The 16,567-nt window shown below is 58.1% G+C and overlaps 1 protein-coding gene across 6 annotated transcripts; it reads left to right on the top strand.

Moving 5' to 3' along the window:
- Window positions 1–654: 654 nt before the first annotated feature.
- MDFI (MyoD family inhibitor) lies at window positions 655–15,863 on the top strand. Of its 6 annotated transcripts, none has more exons than XM_072945028.1 (5): window positions 663–995; window positions 2,547–2,633; window positions 9,399–9,581; window positions 12,557–12,781; window positions 15,118–15,859. In XM_072945028.1, exons 2-5 carry the CDS (start codon window positions 2,558–2,560, stop codon window positions 15,372–15,374), a joined length of 741 nt encoding a protein of 246 aa, XP_072801129.1. In that variant the 5' UTR covers window positions 663–995; window positions 2,547–2,557; the 3' UTR covers window positions 15,375–15,859. The 6 variants fall into 6 exon arrangements, with proteins under 6 accessions (XP_072801132.1, XP_072801129.1, XP_072801133.1 ...); XM_072945029.1 differs by lacking the exon at window positions 663–995 and adding an exon at window positions 1,605–2,097; XM_072945027.1 differs by lacking the exon at window positions 663–995 and adding an exon at window positions 2,182–2,397.
- The last annotated feature ends 704 nt before the right edge of the window (window positions 15,864–16,567 follow it).

The following is a 16,567-nucleotide window of genomic DNA, read 5'->3' as shown; positions in this document are numbered from 1 at the left end:
GTAAGTGTTACCTCACTAGTCCTGGTCCTGGATAACAGTGAAACTATTAGGTTCCACGTTGAGGGCCCCAGTGATCATCTCTTCTGGGGGCTCAAAGAGGTAAAGGGACTTCCCGAAGGAAACATGTGGATGGTGCAGCTGGGATCTGAACTGGAGTCCCATGCCAAGGCCCACTACCTGGCCATCACACTGTTACTGTGCTCTGTCCTGGAATGTTAATTTAATGTGTTGATTTTCTTTTAACTTTTAATTCAAGTGTAATAGTCAGTCATTAAAAAAGTGCTTGTACTTTAAATGATCAGCTTGCTGAATTTTCACAAACTGAGCACACCTGTATAACCAGCATCTGGGATTAAATTTAAAGCATATTTTACATTTCCAACAGACATATTAGTTAGTACTGGGCCAGATTCAGAGAATTTTTAATCCCAAGCAAGCGACTTGGAACTGTAAGGCTAGAAGACTGAGCTGATCCAGAGTTTAGAGGCCCTGGATAGAGACTGAGAAGCAGGGTGGGTAGTGGTGCGGTGCTAGGATCTGTGGTTGGGGAGGAGGCCCCACTTGAAGGAGAAGACAGAAAGAGACCGTGGGGCTGCCCTGGAGATAATGTCCATCCCCCTTTACGTCCTCCCACTTCCACCCTTGGACGCAGATGAGGCCAAGCCTGCAGGCCCAGGTAAGCCGGTGAGAATGTTGCCCTCGCCAAGCCCGGCGGGTGCGTCCCAGTGACTCAGCCCTTACTGGGAAGGGGGAGACCGCCCCGCTCCCCGGAGCTTCCAGAAAGCAGCCTGATTCGGGCTGGCTCCCGGGACGCCAGGCCAGGCCCCGCAGCAGGCAGCCCGGCCCCGGGAGCGGGACTCCCACCTCCCAGCCCAGGGCCCCCTCTTCCGCCAGCAGCCACGTGGGCTCCTCGAGGGGACTCGGCCTTGGGTGACGAGAGCCTTGGGGCCACGGCGGTCCTGGCCACGACGGCGCCGCGAGGACCTACGAGTGCTGTGAGTAGTGACTGCGGGGCCTGGGGGACATTAAGGAGAGGCCTCGAGTCCCTAGCTCGGCCCCGGCATCCCAGTCCCGGCTTCAAGCCCGGGCTGGAAGGCGGAACCGGGAGAACTGGCCTGGCGCCTCCGCCTCTCTAATTGCTCACGGGCCTTCGTGGTGGGGAGCCCAGACTCGGCTCCGAGGCGTCCTTGGTCAAGCGTAGCCGACAGGCTGTCACCCCAGCGGGCAGTCCCACCTGAGGATCATCGCACGGGCCCGCCCACCCCGACACAGCGGGCCAAAGGCTCCAAGCCCTCCCCTGTCCTCCAGGACCTGGTCCCTGGGCGACGCTGAGGGTCGTTGAATTCCCCCCGTTCCCAATGCGTGGCTCCTTCCTACCCCCGGCCCTGAGAAGGGATCCAGCTCACAATTCCAAATGTGTCGCCCAGCTGCCCCCGCCTGGAGGGGCTCCCTCTCTCCCCTTTCCGGCGCACCCGCAAGCTGGAAGGCCTAGAATTCCAGTCTGGAGCCAAAAGAAGGGCTGAACTAGAGAACCTCTCTTTGCCTGCAAAGTTAGGTTTCTGACCCAAATTCCCACGCACATCTAGTAGGGCTTGGGGCATTAGGGATGCTCAGGGCTGCTCTAGGACGCGGGAGGCTAGATAGTCACTAACCGGATTTCCCGAAGAGACAACTTCTGGCGCCAGGTCCGTGCCAGAGCGTAGGACCCCAGGCGAAGACCGAGGGGGTGGGCAGACGGTGCCTGAGAAACGTGATCACTCCCATCTTTGGGACAACGAGATTTGGGGGCACAAGTACCCAGGCAATTGGCTCGAGGTGGTTGTGGTCACCGTGCTTTCCCTCTCGCGTTCTCTTGCTTTTACGAAAACTTTTGTAGCGTGTGGGACCGGCGAAGGGAAACGCGCGGCCCCCTCTGCAGCCCCCCCGGGGCTCTGAGCCTGGGAGGGGGGCGGGGATTTGGGGATACTGGGGCCCAGCTCTGAGAACGCTGAGGAAAAGCTCGGAGCCGGCTTCCTGTCGGGGCTTCGGCAGCGGCGCCCCGCAGACAGACGTGTCCGGCCCAGGCTGCGCCTAGCCCGGCGAGGGGGAAGGGACGTGGTAAGGGGGCGCTTGGAAAGGCGAGGAGGGGGCGGGGAGAGGGTGGGCCGGGGAAAAGGGGAGGGGAGAGGCGAGCAGGGGAGGAGCGAGGGGGCTGCAGGGAGAGAAGGCAGAAGGAAGGGGCCGAGCGGCGCGTGCTGGCGCTGAAATGGGAGAAAGGAGCGAGTGAGAGGGGAGGGGCGCGGGGCGAGCGCGGAGGAGCCGAGTGGCTCCTGGGCTGGGGCGCCCGTGGCCGGCACGCATGGCAGGCCCCGCGTGGTGATCCCCGCGGGGCGAGAGAGAAGCGCTCAGCTCGCAAGAGTAAGTCAGGCCCGGACCAAGCTGGAAAGGGGGAGGCGCGCGGCGGGGAGGCGCGTGGCTGCTGCCGGATCGCCCCCTGCCCGGCCCCCTTTCCCCCCGCACGCTCGCGGGGACCGTCCGCCCAGCCCGCTGAGCCCTGTTTCCCGCAGGTCCCGGGCCGATGTCCCAGGTGAGTGGCCAGCGACCCCCTCACTGCGATGCGCCCCATGGAGCCCCCAGCGCAGCCCCGGACCCAGGTAGGACCAGGGATGGAGAGCGAGGCTGGACTGGAGCGGGGTAGGCGGCTGGGGTTGGGGGGGTGGTAATTCTCCCCCCTCCTCCCTGAGACGTGGGGAGACGGTTCGGGGGAGCTTGGGTGGAGGTGAGGGCAAGGAGTCTGGATATGAGAACCGAATCCAAGGAGAGTGGAGGGCTGGGGCAATGGGGGCAGGGCCCGAACGGAGGCCGCGGCCGCGCCAAGTTGGCTCAAGCTCCCCCAACTCCTAACACCAGACACACACACACCGCAGTGTCTGTCTGTCCGTCTGGGATTTGTGTCCCAACCGTTTCTGCCCAGTGTGTAAATATTTATGGGGGCCTCAGGTGGGGGTGGGGGTGTCTGAATCTTTCTCTCCTTCCCTTCCCCCAACCCAACCAGAGCCTAGCGCTTCCCGAAAACTTTTGTCCGCAGCAAGCGGCTGCAGGACCCAGCCCCTCCCCTCCTTGCCATCTCGTCTCGCTCGCCTTCTTCCCTACCCAAACCTGGCCAGTCCCCGCCACTCCTACCCTGCAAGCACACAGGCACACAGACACACACACACACATTCTCTCTCTTACTCTTTCTCACGCACTCACTCCAACCAAGTGCCCACGACCCGAATGAAATGCCCCTCCCTCCAACTCACAGGGTCTGTAATCTCCCTGGGATTCCTGCAGGAGCCTCCCAACCCCAAGAGGGTTGGTGACTCCCTGATGGCGTCTGGAGGGATTGGAGAGTCCTGGGACTGTGGCTCTCAGGTCCAAATGTAGGCTGAGGCCCACAGTGGAACATAGGGTCTGAGAGAAGTCAGGTACATGTGGGATTTGTTCAGGGGCAGGGGGGTGGTGTGCGGGAGTATAGGCCCAGATTTCATGCCTTTAATCCCAGCTCTAGGTGAATCTAATCTCCTGCCTTCCTCTCGCCCACCCCCATTACCCGCTTCTCCCCTCTTTGAGTCTCTGAATAATGGAGGTCTGGTCCTGGACCTCTGACACTAACTCCCTGCATGGCCTTGGACAAGTTCCTTCCCCTTTCTGGCCTCAGTATCCACATCCACCCATAGAGGCTGGTCTGCCTGTTCAGAGAGGCCGGTCTCAAGCCCCCAAGTCTACCCGGTGTGGACGCTGGCACTCTGGACACCCAGGGCTGTGGGGGCGGGTGTCTCCTAAAGCAGAGTGAGGACGAGTGGGAGGTGTCTGGCCAGGGACCAGCACATACATGAGGCTAATGTGTCTGCTGTACATCCCGCCAGCCCTCAGATTCCCCCTCTCTGTGGGGGCCCTGGAGCAGGGACTTCTGGGGAATAAACTCCTCCAAGAACTGGGCTCCTGCAGCCTGAGAAAGAGCTAGGGCAGGGGCCAGGGAAGGTTCTGCTGTGTCTGGGAACTTTTTCTCTCCCGCTCCTGGCCTCCTGCTTCTCTCCCACCCTCCCACTCTCCCGTGCTTTCTTTCTCGGCTTATCCATTTTCTCTGCTCTCTCCTCCACTACTTCCTTCCAAGATCCTCTCCCTTGTGTGACCCATTCTGAGCCCCAGCAAGGAAAGGAGGGGCTGAATGTGCTGGGGCAGGGACAAGGGCCAGGGTGGGCCATTGGGAGGGTTAAGCCCTAGGCTGTAACTTGAGGCCCCCCCAGTGCCCCATTGAGCCCCCTTCCCAGCCTGGGCTGGGCCAGACAATGTGGCTTTCATAACATGAGAAGGCCTGGCTCTGCTGCCTTGGGAGAATGAGCCTGCTGCCCAGGAAGCCCAAACCGCAGGAGACCCAGCCAAAACCCCACAGACGCCTGAAGCCGAGACCAGAATCCCCCACGCGCCCTGCTGAGCACTGACAGAACAGCAAGGCCATGGCGCTGCCCCCCAGGGGCCCTGCTGGCGGGACAGCCAGGGAGCAAGTCAGCCCCTCCCTCAGCCGCCCAAGATGCAGACAGGGTGCAAGGGGACTTAGGACAGCTCTGGTTGGGGCAGGTGGCCAAGCCCCCACACCCTTGGCTCCCCCAGTGGCCTCCTCCCCACCCACTCCCAAGAGCCCCGGTAGCCTGGCTTCCTAATGCACAGCAGATTTCTGTTCAGCGCTGGATCGTCAAATTCCTGCTCTTGGTTCTAAATTTTCTAAATTGAATTTCTTGGGGAATTGGAGCCTTCAGACTTAAAATAAAATCGACCGGACCCAGCCTAACTGGTCAGCTCAGGCTCTCTCCAGTCCTCAGCCTGGTGGCCTGAGACTGTGACCCATGTGTCACAAGTGAGTATCAAGCTAGTCTACAATTTTGCCTTCTTGGTGCCAGGTGCCACCCCTAATCCTCGACTTCTCAATCTCTCTCCTTCCCCTGATCTGGGGCGATTCAAACTGCAGAACCCAGTCCTCACCAGCAGACATTTGCTGAGTGTCCACTGGGTGTGCAGAGGTGGATCCTGACCCCACCCCAGGGAGTGAGCTGGGGAGGCCTGCAGTCTAGTTGAGGACCTGGACTTCACTCCCTAGTTAGTATTTACAACAGGAAACCCTGGGCACTAAGTTCTTTATAAGTGGGCCACTTAGAGGAGGCACTGTTGGCTTGAGGATCAGGGAAGGCTTCCTGGAGGTGAGGGTCCAGCTGGGTCATGAAGGAGGAGTTAGATTTGGGGAGAGGGGAAGGGTAGGACTTTCTGGTCAATAGAAACAATATAAACTCAGTTGGATCAGGCAGAAGGCCCATTGGTATCCTGGGGCCACGGAGAGGTTGACTGGCCAGGAACACAGGATCCTTGTCCATTGATTAGGATGAAAATAGAGAATGAAGCCTTGAATACCAGGCTAAGGAGAGATTGGAATGCAGGATTCCAGTCACTACTCTCTGAGCAGATCAGATCCTGGCTGTCTCTCTGCAGAGATGGCCTGAGCTCCAAGGAGGAAGTCTGGGTCCACTGTCCACAAAAACAATGGAGAGAGCTGGGCTAGAGGGACCAGGGATGGAGCTCAGGGCCCAGGGCCCTAAGGGCACATTCCAGGCTTGGAGTGAATCTGTCTCACCTAGAAGAGGTTCCCCCAACTCCTTCTCGGTCCAGGAGCAGCAGGCAGAGGGAACACACAGGATCCGGCTGAAGTTTGAATCTCTTAGCTTCCCTCTCAGGCTTATGGATTTAAACATGACTCTTCCACCCTCTTCTGGAGCTGTCTTTCTAGAACTCAGGGCATTCATTGACCAGAACCTTCTCCTGTGGTAGGGGTGAAAATGTGTCGAGTCAGAGGGGCTCTTGCCTTTCTGTGTTTCCCCCTTGGAGATGGGGACCCTTGAGAGAGGTGCAGGACTGGGCCTTCTGCTCAGAGATGCCACCAGCATGATGCACATTAAAAAAAAGGTGGCTCTCGGGTCAGATGGAGCAGGTGTGCTGCTAGGTGAGCAGATGGCACCTCCGGGGAGGGCAAGACCCCAACCAGGGACTCCAGCCCCACCCCCGTCCCCCGGGACAGATGCTTTCGTGCACAACTTGAAATGCTTGTCCACACAATTGCCCTTGGCCTTGGCTGGCCTCCCCGCCATCCGGGAGTTTCTCCGCAGAGATGCCCTCCCCTCTGTGGCTGGATAGGGGTTCTTCTGGTCACAAGAAGGAAAACTGGGTTCTTTGGGTCTCTTGATGTTGAGCACATGGGCTCTTCCTCTTGTCTGGCTTTTCTGCTCCATGTGCTCCCAGAGAGAGCTGTTTCTTGGTCCAGCATCTTGGCTTCGGGGCACCTGGGCAGCATGTCTTCCTGCCACTTCTTGTTCCTTCCCAGTCTACTTCCGTGTCTCTGAGCCCTCCATATTGCTTCTCCAAGCGTCTGCTGGGTCCCCTCTGCTGCCCTCTTGGCTCCAGGAGGTCTGTTCCTCTGTGTTTCCAGGTCAAGATGACTGGACTGGACTTTCTTTTCTCCCTGGTTTCCTTCCAAGGTCTGATGCTCACCCCAGAATGGCACGTTTCCTGCAGGAGGGGCCTCCTCAGAACTTAGTCTGTGCTGTCTGTAATTTCCTGTTCCCACCAGATTCAAGGTCACCAGCCATGTAGGTGACTATTAGGAGAGACTGCCCGGAAAGTGGCGACGTGGAGGGAAGGAGGGCAGAGGTGGGGACCAGTCTGCCTCACCCCTCTTTCTCACCTTCCTTTGTCTCCAACCCTGAGGGCCAAGAGATCCAAAATCCTGGCTCTTTCCACTACAGAACTGACGGTGTCACCTCTGTGTGCCCTGGTGACCTCAGGAGGAAGCCAGGGAAGTGACTCCAAGGCCCGCCACGCCCCGGCTATCATTCTAGGTTTCCCGCCGTTCACGCCGCTGCTGATCTCGCTGGGGTCTTGGCTTCTGCAGCTGTTCTCGAAATATCCTGTCCTCCTTCTTTGCTAACTGATTATTCAAGACCCAGTGTGGGCATTGTCTTCTCCAAGAAGCCTCCTAGGCACACACACACACACACCCTGGGATAAGTGCCCATCTTCTGTGCTTCCGCAGTTCTTAGATGCCTCTGCTGTAACTCTTGCTGCTCGGTGCACGTCACTGCCCCCCACCCCCGACTCCTGAGGCAGTGACCTGGTCTTTCTCATTTTGGTCCACCCAGTGCTTGACGTATTGGGAGGTGCCTCATGGCCAGTTACACCAAACAGCACAGGAAGGAAGGAGGAAAGGAAGGAAGGAAGGGAGAGGAGGGAGGGCAGGGAGGGGGATGGGTGGGTGGAGGGGTGCGGGAATGGCCCCTGCAGGCCAGCACTGCTGAGTGTTTCATTTACTCTTTGAAACCCTGAGGGACAAGCATTGTGAACCCCCTTTCCATGCTAGGTGACCCAGTTCTGGTAACTCACCCAAGCTGGTATCTGGTAAAAACCAGGCCTTGGGTCTTCCAGCTCCTCACCCAGGCCTTTGTCTTTACACCTCCTGGAAGGGTCAGCACTCTGGCTTCGGCTTCGGGGGCCCTGGTAGGAGGACTCTGGGGCCAGAGGCCGGAGCTGGGCAGCCCCCTCCTTCCCTGGGAATTCAGACTCAAGCTGTAAGCCCCCCTCTTCATGCTGACAGAGGCGCCATGGAGCAGGCAGCGTGGCTCCCCCTTGGGGGTCTGCTCCCCCTCGTCCCAGCCCTGTGATCTTCAAAAAGCCACTTGACCTTTCATAACCCAGGGAGTAAGAAGGGCTGCCCAAGGAATGGATGGAGCTTGTGGGCACCAGGGGTGGCAGGAGCCTCAGCCCCTCCTGCCTCCCAGCCCCAGCTCCCAGCTGCAGGCAGGGCCTGTGGTTTCCTTGGGCAGGTGTGAGCATGCCTGCTGTTCTCCCTGTGACCCACGTGGGGCCCCCGGGCCATGCGAGGCCAGGGTCTTTGAAACAAGGACCACTCGGGTCTCTGAGCCCCTGGATCGCTCCCTCCCCTCAGGATGCTCCCACCTCCCAGACCTGCATGCCCAACCTGAACGGATCCCTCTAATGACCTCCCTCCCCTTTCTCCCCCATCCCCTCTCATTTGGAGCCAGCCAGAGAAGGGCACCCTATGTAAGGCCCTCTGTGCACTGTGATTGGTTCCTCTTCTATTCCCAAGACTAGCCTTTGTCTCTCCATCTCTGTCCCTGTGGGTGTGTCTCCAACTCTGTGTGTGGTGTGTACGGGTGGGTGCTAATTTCTTACTTCTTGGGTTTATCACCCTTTCTCTTCATCTTTTTCTCCGTCTCCTTGTGTCACTCTCCTCTCCCCAGCCCTTTGGCCTCTGTGTCTCTCTGAGTCTCTCATTTCTGTCTCCACTGCTCCCAACATGGCATGGGGGAGGGGCACCCTCCTGAGGCCCCGATCCTTCCAACTGCACATCCTGGGGGCTGTCATGGCTTAGCCTGGGTCCTGGCCCCGTGACCCCAGGCATCACCCGCCCTGTCTACCCTCAGGCCTTCCCGCACCCGATTTCCTTTCTGCCTCCCTGCCCACCTCCCAGCCCCAGCCCCCAGAACTTTCTTCCCCTGGGCCCAGGCGGCCCTGGTCTTACCACCTCAGGAACTGTGGGTTTGAAGGTGGCTCCATTTCTGCCTTCCGCCCACCCTGCACGGAGGGGCCAAGCTACTCACTGTAATTACGTGTGGCTGCCGTCTGCCTCTTCCCAGCCCTCTTAGGCCATCTCCCTGTCTCTCTTCCTGCCCATAGCCCCTCTGCCTCGTCCCAGGCTTCTCTGACTCTCTGATCCAATTTCTCACTGTCTGTCTCCCTCTCGCTCTGTTCTGTATCCCACTTCCTCTCCATCACCTCTGCCTCTGACCCGTCTTTATCTTTCTCTCCATCGCTGATTTTCACTCAATTGCTGAGCCTCCCGCCTGTCCCGGGCTGTCTGTCACTGGGTTTCTGGGGCTCTCTCCTTCCGCCCAGTCTCCTGCATTCTGATGCACTCTTTTTGCTTCTACCTTTCACTATCCCTTTGATTCTTTCTCTCTCCATGTCACTCTTGACGCCTGTCCCTGTCTCTCCATCGCTGACCGTCTGTCTGTTCTCTCAGCTGTGTTTCTGCCTCCTCCCCCCACTTTCCTTTACACTGCACATCTCTGGCCCCTCTCCCTGCCAGTGTGCGCACACACATGCATGCACACACACCCTTGCTCACTCATGGGCTGTGGTTTGAGAACTTTCTATTTTGGAGTCTGGCACTATTGCCAGATATGGTAAGGGCTGGGTAACTGGTACAGTGACCAAGAATGAGGGCTCACGGCATTCTGGGCTATGGGAAGGGACCGGGGCCAGGCAAACAGGAGGGCACCAGGAAAATGTCCCTTGGTTGTCTGCTTTCTCCCTAGCCCAGACCCCATCCCTCCTGCCTGGGCTGGAGGTAGTGACAGGATCTGCTCACCCTGTGGAGGCAGCGCTAGAGGAGGGCTCCCTGGAGGAGGCGGCACCCAACATGCCCCAAGGCAATGGCTCTGGGGCCCCCCTGGGCCTGGACAGCACTGACCTCGATGTCCCCACAGAAGCTGTGACACGTGAGTCCTAGGGGACCAGGGAATTGGGGTGGCAACATGTAGGGGTTGCACTAGAGAATGCAATCCAGATGGGCTGGCAAAAATGTCGTGGATGCCCGTGGGACCTTGACGTGAGGGCAGTGGAAAGGTGTATGACACTGTCACTGTCCTTGCTGTCTAGGAAGAAGACCGCCACACAAAATGATTCATATAAAATTAGTTCAAAATAGTGTGGACAGGCTTCAGGCAATATGGTTCAGGACAAGAGAGTGTGAGGTTTACAGAGGAGGTGCCCCTCACCTCTAGAAGGGAGTCGGCCCAGGACAGGGAGCTGGAGCCCGAGGCAGCCCCAGCCATGAGGGTGTCACGGGAAAACTGGCAGGAGAGACACCCTCAGCTGCTCTGGGTGGAAAGGAGGGAAACTCAGCTCTTCCCAGGTTTGGCTTAATGTCTCCAAGGAGGTCCTGGAGGGGGGAAGTTTGCCACCATCACCCTCAGAAGCAGGGGATGAAGCTGCCAGAATTATTTTCTAATCACTAGTAAGATGCACAGAATCTATGGACACATTGGCACTTCCCAATTTTCTTTCCCTGAATGGCCTCACGTGCTCTCCAAACCAGAGGCACTCAGGCAGCGGGATAGCTCTTGCCAAGCCCGTGTTACAGGTGAGGAAACTGAGGCAAAAGACCCGCTTGCCCTGGACATAAACTGGGGAGCACAGGTCTCCTGGCCCAGGGCCCTTTCCTATGCCTGCTGCTCAGCTGGCATGGCCAAGTGGGGAGCCGCCTTCAGCCAGGGCATCTGGGGCTAAGTTGGACTCCCTGGAAGTCAGGGTTACTAAATCCTGCAAGCACTTTGCCCTCAGCCTCCTCCAGACACACCCACCAGCAGAACTGAGAGAAAGAGGTGAGCGCCGGGGCCACAGAGGAGGGGGCCTGGATGGAGTTGGACAGACACTCCTGTGTCTCTGCGCCCTGAGTGTTTGCTCTGTGACTCAGCCCCCATGGCCACCCCCATGGCCGTGGCCACAGGCGAGCTCTGTGTCTGGACAAATCTCCTGGGGCCCTCAGCTCACCACACACTCCCGCCCTCTGGTCACTGTGCCCGTGTTTAGGCAACAGGGCAGGGGGCACCAAAGCTGGCCAAGGACTCAGCCCAGTCACCCCCCGTGGGGCCAGGAGGTGGGGGCAGGATGATTTAGGCCTGGCCACTTCCCATGTCCTTACCCCTGTTTACGCAGATGCAGGCACCGGTCACAGCTCCGGGCCAAAGGCTCCCAGCATGGAGCCTCCCCAGAGACCTGTCTCCCATCCTCTCCCTGCCTCCCCAGCTTGTCCTCAGCTCCTTTCTCCCATTCTCCATCCTCTCCCCGCTCCACTGCCTAGCTGTGGAAACTTTGCCAAGTTTTATAACCGCTGAGCCTCAGCTTTTTCATCTGTGAAATGGACTAGTAATAGTGGCTCTATTTTATGCTTAAGGAAATTTCTACACATACAGTTCTCAGCACTGTGTCTGGCACCTCGTTACAGCTCAAAACATGTCAGCTACTAGTTATAAGTGTAGTGATGGTTGTGATAGTAGCCGCTTATTCCTCAGTCCCTGATCTCCCAATCTCTGCCAGCCTCCTTGCCTCTCTGCCCTCAGAGCCCCAGCTCTTAGCCTCCAGGCTAATCCCACCTCTGGTCCTTAGCTGTGTGACCTTGGACAAGTTACTGTACTTCTCTGGAACTCAATTCCCTCATCTGTAAAAGGAGGATACTGCCCTAGGAGATGCTGAGAATAATTCCCTTGTCAAGTGTTCAGAACCGTGGCCAGCGTGCAGCGAGTGCCCAGTGCTGTGCTACCGCCATTACTAGAAGGCCCAGGCCCCTTGGTCAAAGGAAGCACCGAAGTCCCCTTCCACTCTCTTCAGCCTCCAGGGCCCCCCAAACATCCCCTCCTGCCACAGTCTAAACCCAGAGGCCTGGCCTGGAGAGAGCTGGGGATCCAGACCCCGGTGCCTGAGAGGTGGACATGCCCCATGTTTACATGTTTACCGAAGGTCCTCAGGGCCAGAGGGTCCCACCCAGGAGTCAGGGGCCCTGAGCAACCAAGGGGTCCTCGAGCTCTCACGATGCCCTCTCAGTCTCCTCCCCCAACACACACAGACCACTGCCCTCAACTCTTGAGAGCAGAACCGTGCCATCCAGGTGGGCAGATTGAATGAGGTGAGGGAAGGAACTGGGTGTTTTGGGGGGATATCTGTGTCCAGCTTCCCCGAACCCCACTGATAGAGCCAAATTTTGGTCCCTCAGCCCGGGATGGGGACCCAGAATTCCCAGCTTTGGGGCCTCCCTGCTGCCCTCCCTCTTCCCTTCTTCTCTCCCTCCTCACCCAGACCCCAAGGGCCCCTCAGCAAATTCTGCCGCCACCCCACAGAGGCCAGATGGGAGGCAGGGACTAGGGGCAGAAGGAACAGGAGACAGGGGAGCTGCTGTGAGGAGCCCCTGGATTCCAGGGCCAGGGCATTCATCCCCAAACAGATGTTTCCAATAAATCACCCAGTGTACGAAGGGCAAAAACAGCTGGGGGCTGAGCAGGGGCCAAGGTGATAGTTAACTACTTCCCTGCTGTCCCTCCACCCCGACTACCACCACTTTTGCCGAGATCCTAGGACCCTAAGAGCAGGAGAGTGGAGTTCACGCTGGGTAAGAAGGTGGGGTGCAGGCCTCTGAGCCTCTCCCCTTGCCTTGCAGCTCTGTCTTTTCTGGAATGAGGCCTGGCTGGGGGGTCAGGAGCCAGGCTCGACTCATCTGCTCTTTCGTGGTTTTCCTCTGGGCAAGTCGGTTCTGCTCTCTGGGCCTCGGTTTCCCCATCTGGAGAATACAGATCAGCCAGGTGACCTGTGGTGGCTCTGGGAACTAAGATAACAGGATTAGAGCAGAACTCTGGGAGGCTGTGCGCCCCCCACCACACACACACACTTCTTCCATTGCCTTTTCTCATCATCCCTCTAGGCCAGCCTCAGGGGAACCCCTTGAGCTGCACCCCACTAGTGGCGAATGGCTCTGGACACCCCTCGGAGCTGGGCGGAACCAGGAGGACGGGAAACGGTGCCCTGGGTGGCCCCAAGGCCCACCGGAAGCTGCAGACACACCCATCTCTCGGCAGCCAGGGCAGCAGGAAGAGCAAGGGCAGCACCAAATCTGCTGCCTCCCAGATCCCTCTCCAGGCGCAGGAAGGTGAGCACCCCCTCCCGCCTCTCCCTGGGAGAAGCCTCCAAAGCTGGGTTCCTCAAAGTCTGATGCACGGACCAGCAGCATCTTTACCAGGTTAGAAGTGTGGCATCTCAGCCCCACGCGGATCCGCCAGATCTGAACCTCTGGATGAGGCCCAGGAGTCTGGGTTTTAACAAGCCCTCCAGGGAGTCTGATGCAAGACTCTTAAATTGGAGAACCTTGCTGATGACACTTGTCGGGTAAAGTGAGGGATAACTGAGTTCTCAAGGCCAGCCCCTTCTCATCCTTGGAGCCATCTGGGCTGATTCAGCTTAAGTCACCCCATTTCTGGAAACAGGAATTTTCCTTGAAGACTGGGCCATCTGTTTAGCAAAGGCAGAACCCTGAGCAGAATAAAATGATGCTCCATCAGCTCCTTAATTGGGGGCGAGGTGGAGGCCACAAGGTGTAGTGGGAGGTCAGGGCACCCAGATACATCAGCCATTGTTCTCACCACATGGAGGACCTCTGCAGGGCCACCCTGGACAGCCAGCTCCCCTGGGCAGCCAGCTCCCCTGTCCCACCATGTGTCAGTTCAGTGTGGGTGACGGCTGCCTATAACCCAGAGGTGCTTGACCTTCACCCCGGAACTTTTAAGTAATTTCAGTCCATGCTGGGGGACCCTGGCCTGGTCCTCTGCAAACAGGATTCAGTGTGCCCATTTGCACATAACACGTACATAACCTTCCCACCCCATGGAGCAGATTCTGCCCAAGTCTTATTTATGTAGGGGGTATTCATGCATTTAAAGTGTGCTGGGCATCTGCTGTGAGCCAGGCACTGTGCTGTGTACTGGGTACCCAGTCCATGGCCTCGTAAATCTCTAATGAGAGAGGCAAACAGGTAATCACCCTGTGCCTTGATGAATGGTAAGTGACAGTGCCACACACGGCGATGCTGTGGACACAGGGTAACACCCACACCAGCCCAGAAAGCTGGGGCGGGGAGTCTGAGAAGGCTCCAGAGGTGTCTGAGCAAGTCTTAAAAGACCAGTGGGAGAATCTAGTCAGGGGGCATTAGCACAGAGATGAGAACAGGCTAGTGTGGCTAGATTATGAAGGTCAAGGTGAGGAATGGCAGGAGGTGAGACTCCAACCAGACAGGAGCTGGGGCAGGAACGGTGGGAGTGGCTTATAAACTATACAGTGGATCTAGACTTCATCTAGAGGACAATAGGAAGCCTTGAAGGGTTTTAAACAAGGTGGTGACCTCATCAGATTTGCATTTGGAAAGAACTCCCTTATCCAGTTTGCAGATAGATGGCAGGGGTTCCAGCTGCACAAGCCCCTACTCCCTGTACAGAGGAAAGTGGGTGGGGGCGTCAGACCCTCCATGGCAGGGTGAGCTTCTCACAGGACCAGCAGCCTTGTGCCAGGGGCCCACCTGGTCAGGGGCCCTGGACACTGCCCGTGGCCTGGCCCCGGGGAGGGGTGCCAACTCAGCATCCTGACAGCATGCTGAGCTGTTGAGAGCATGGGCTGCGGAGCCGGCTCCACCACTTACCAGCTCGGTGTCCACGGCAGGATCGCGGGTTAGCTGGCTTCCCATGTATCTACTCAGGACCGATGATGTGCCAGGCATTATTCTAGGGACTGTAACAGACACAGATGCCCACCCTCGTGGTGCTTACACCTCAGTACATGGAGAGCTGTGTAAGCACTGGAGGGTGGTAAGTCCTAGGAAGAGAGGCAGAGCAGGCCAGGGTGAGGGGATGGGGCTGCTGGGTGGGGCGGGCAGCTTGCAATATTAAAGAGGGAGTTCAGGGAAGGCCCCCAAGAGGAGATATCTGGGCAAGGAAGGAGGGGCCAGAGTGACTAGAGCATCAGGGGGAAGGGGAGCAGTGCCTACGAGGCCGGGAGCAGCCAGTGTGGCCACAGCCTACACTGACGACAGGGAGAGATGAGCAGGAGTAGGATTCTGGATAGATTTTGAAGTGACTTCTCTTGAGCCTCAGTTTCTTCATCTACAGAGAGAGGCTAATATAGCCCCACCTTGAGGAGTTATTGCAAGTTTAAATGAATTGAATGTACATGCAACACTTAGAACAATGGTGCCTGGGACACGTCATCGCTCTATGGGTTCGTTAAATACATGCCTGAGGGTCATTAACACCGGGACTGGGATCCAGACCACCTGGGCTCAGACCCTCGCTCCACGTTAACTCTGTGCCTCGGGCTTGTCACCTGGAAGGTGGGTTCCCCCTTTCACGGAGCGGGGTGGGAGGTGTTGTATGAGCATAATTCCCGCGCTCGGTGACTCCGCTGTGGCTGGTCCCCGGCCCCTGGCTGTCTCGCCCGCAGACTGCTGCGTCCACTGCATCCTGTCCTGCCTGTTCTGCGAGTTCCTGACGCTGTGCAACATCGTCCTGGACTGCGCCACGTGCGGTTCGTGCAGCTCCGAGGACTCATGCCTCTGCTGCTGCTGCTGCGGCTCTGGCGAGTGCGCCGACTGCGACCTGCCCTGCGACCTGGACTGCGGCATCCTGGACGCCTGCTGCGAATCAGCAGACTGCCTGGAGATCTGCATGGAGTGCTGCGGGCTCTGCTTCTCCTCCTGACCCGCAGGCTCCAGCAGCATCCCTGGCTGTCGCACACGGCTGGCCCGCCCCTCCCTTGGGCCTCTCCCACCCACCCAGCCCGGTGAAGGGGGCTGCCTGTCCTCCTCCCTGGTTTCCCAGGACAACAGCACCTAGGACCTGGGGGTGGGGGGACCGCTCCTGAATTAACTGCCAGGGCTGCTGAACACTGTGAAAGTGGGGGGATCGGGCAGGGATGTGTGGGGGCTGGGACGCCGGGGCTGTGCGCTTTTCTACCTCTCACTGCCCCTGTGCCTGCCTCCCCTGCATGCCCCCCCAGCTTAGAGGACAGCAAAATGTGAAAAGAGACACCCCACCCAACCTCAGCCAAGCCCCTCCCTCATCTCCTCTCCTGGGATCTTGTGGGGGCCTCACCCAAACAGTGACCTGAGAGGGCAAGGCTGGACTTGGGCCTGGGTGGGTGGGAGAGGAACCAGTATAGAAAAGACTGGAAAGGGAGAGGGAGGGAATGGAGGGAGGGTCTGTTCTATTTGTTGCTGTAAATAAAGATGTTTGTCCATCTCAGATTTCCTTAGGACTCATGAGTGATGGCCATGGACTATGACTCTCAAAAGCAAACATTCCCCACAACCCCCTATAAAGCCCCCAAATGAATGAAGCTTCCCTGGCCTCTGGGGTCCCCTCCCTTGTTCATATTCCCTACTAACAGAAAGAAGGAAGAGGGGTACCCACTTCCCACTGTTACTTCCCTCTTCCTGCCAGAGGGATGGAGCAGCCCAGAAAGGGAAGAGTTAAGCCTTGGCATAGAATTAATTAACAACAGATGTGTTCGGGTTTTGATTAATTAATCTCCTGCTGACTCCAGCTTCTCGAGGCCGTGATGGCTCCAAGGCATAGGGTGACGCCTATATCGGTGGCAGAGCAGTGCTTGGGGAGGGGGTACCCTGGGCTGTACTGGGAGGAGAGTTTGGCCTGAGTTGGGGTCACGTGGCCCAGCCTCAGTTGTCCCCTGATTGCCAGAGCGCCTGAGATAGAAGAAAACTCCCAAGACTCTGAGGTGGAGCCTCAGAGGCCATGTGTCCAGCACACTTGGTGCACTGGGGAGGGGCAGACCTGAGCACGGAGGCTGAGGGTGGGGAGGGCTGTCTGGACTGAGCCCCTCCCCACCACATCCTGGACCTGGAGAAGGCTGGGAGGGGTCCAGGGTGAGTGAG

The sequence above is a fragment of the Vicugna pacos genome, chromosome 20, assembly GCF_048564905.1.
Source record: "Vicugna pacos chromosome 20, VicPac4, whole genome shotgun sequence".
NCBI classification, from domain to species: Eukaryota; Metazoa; Chordata; class Mammalia; order Artiodactyla; family Camelidae; genus Vicugna; species Vicugna pacos.
The sequence above is the reverse complement of the archived record's forward strand: the minus strand, read 5'-3'. Positions and strand labels throughout refer to the sequence as shown.

Bases quoted from the DNA above. Each gene is read 5' to 3' on its own strand.
- MDFI (XM_072945028.1), top strand. From the start codon at position 2,558: ATGTCCCAGGTGAGTGGCCAGCGACCCCCTCACTGCGATGCGCCCCAT. The intron at 2,634-9,398 runs GTAGGACCAGGG...CTTTCTCCCTAG, and splicing joins CAGCGCAGCCCCGGACCCAG to CCCAGACCCCATCCCTCCTG. The intron at 9,582-12,556 runs GTGAGTCCTAGG...TCATCCCTCTAG, and splicing joins CCCCACAGAAGCTGTGACAC to GCCAGCCTCAGGGGAACCCC.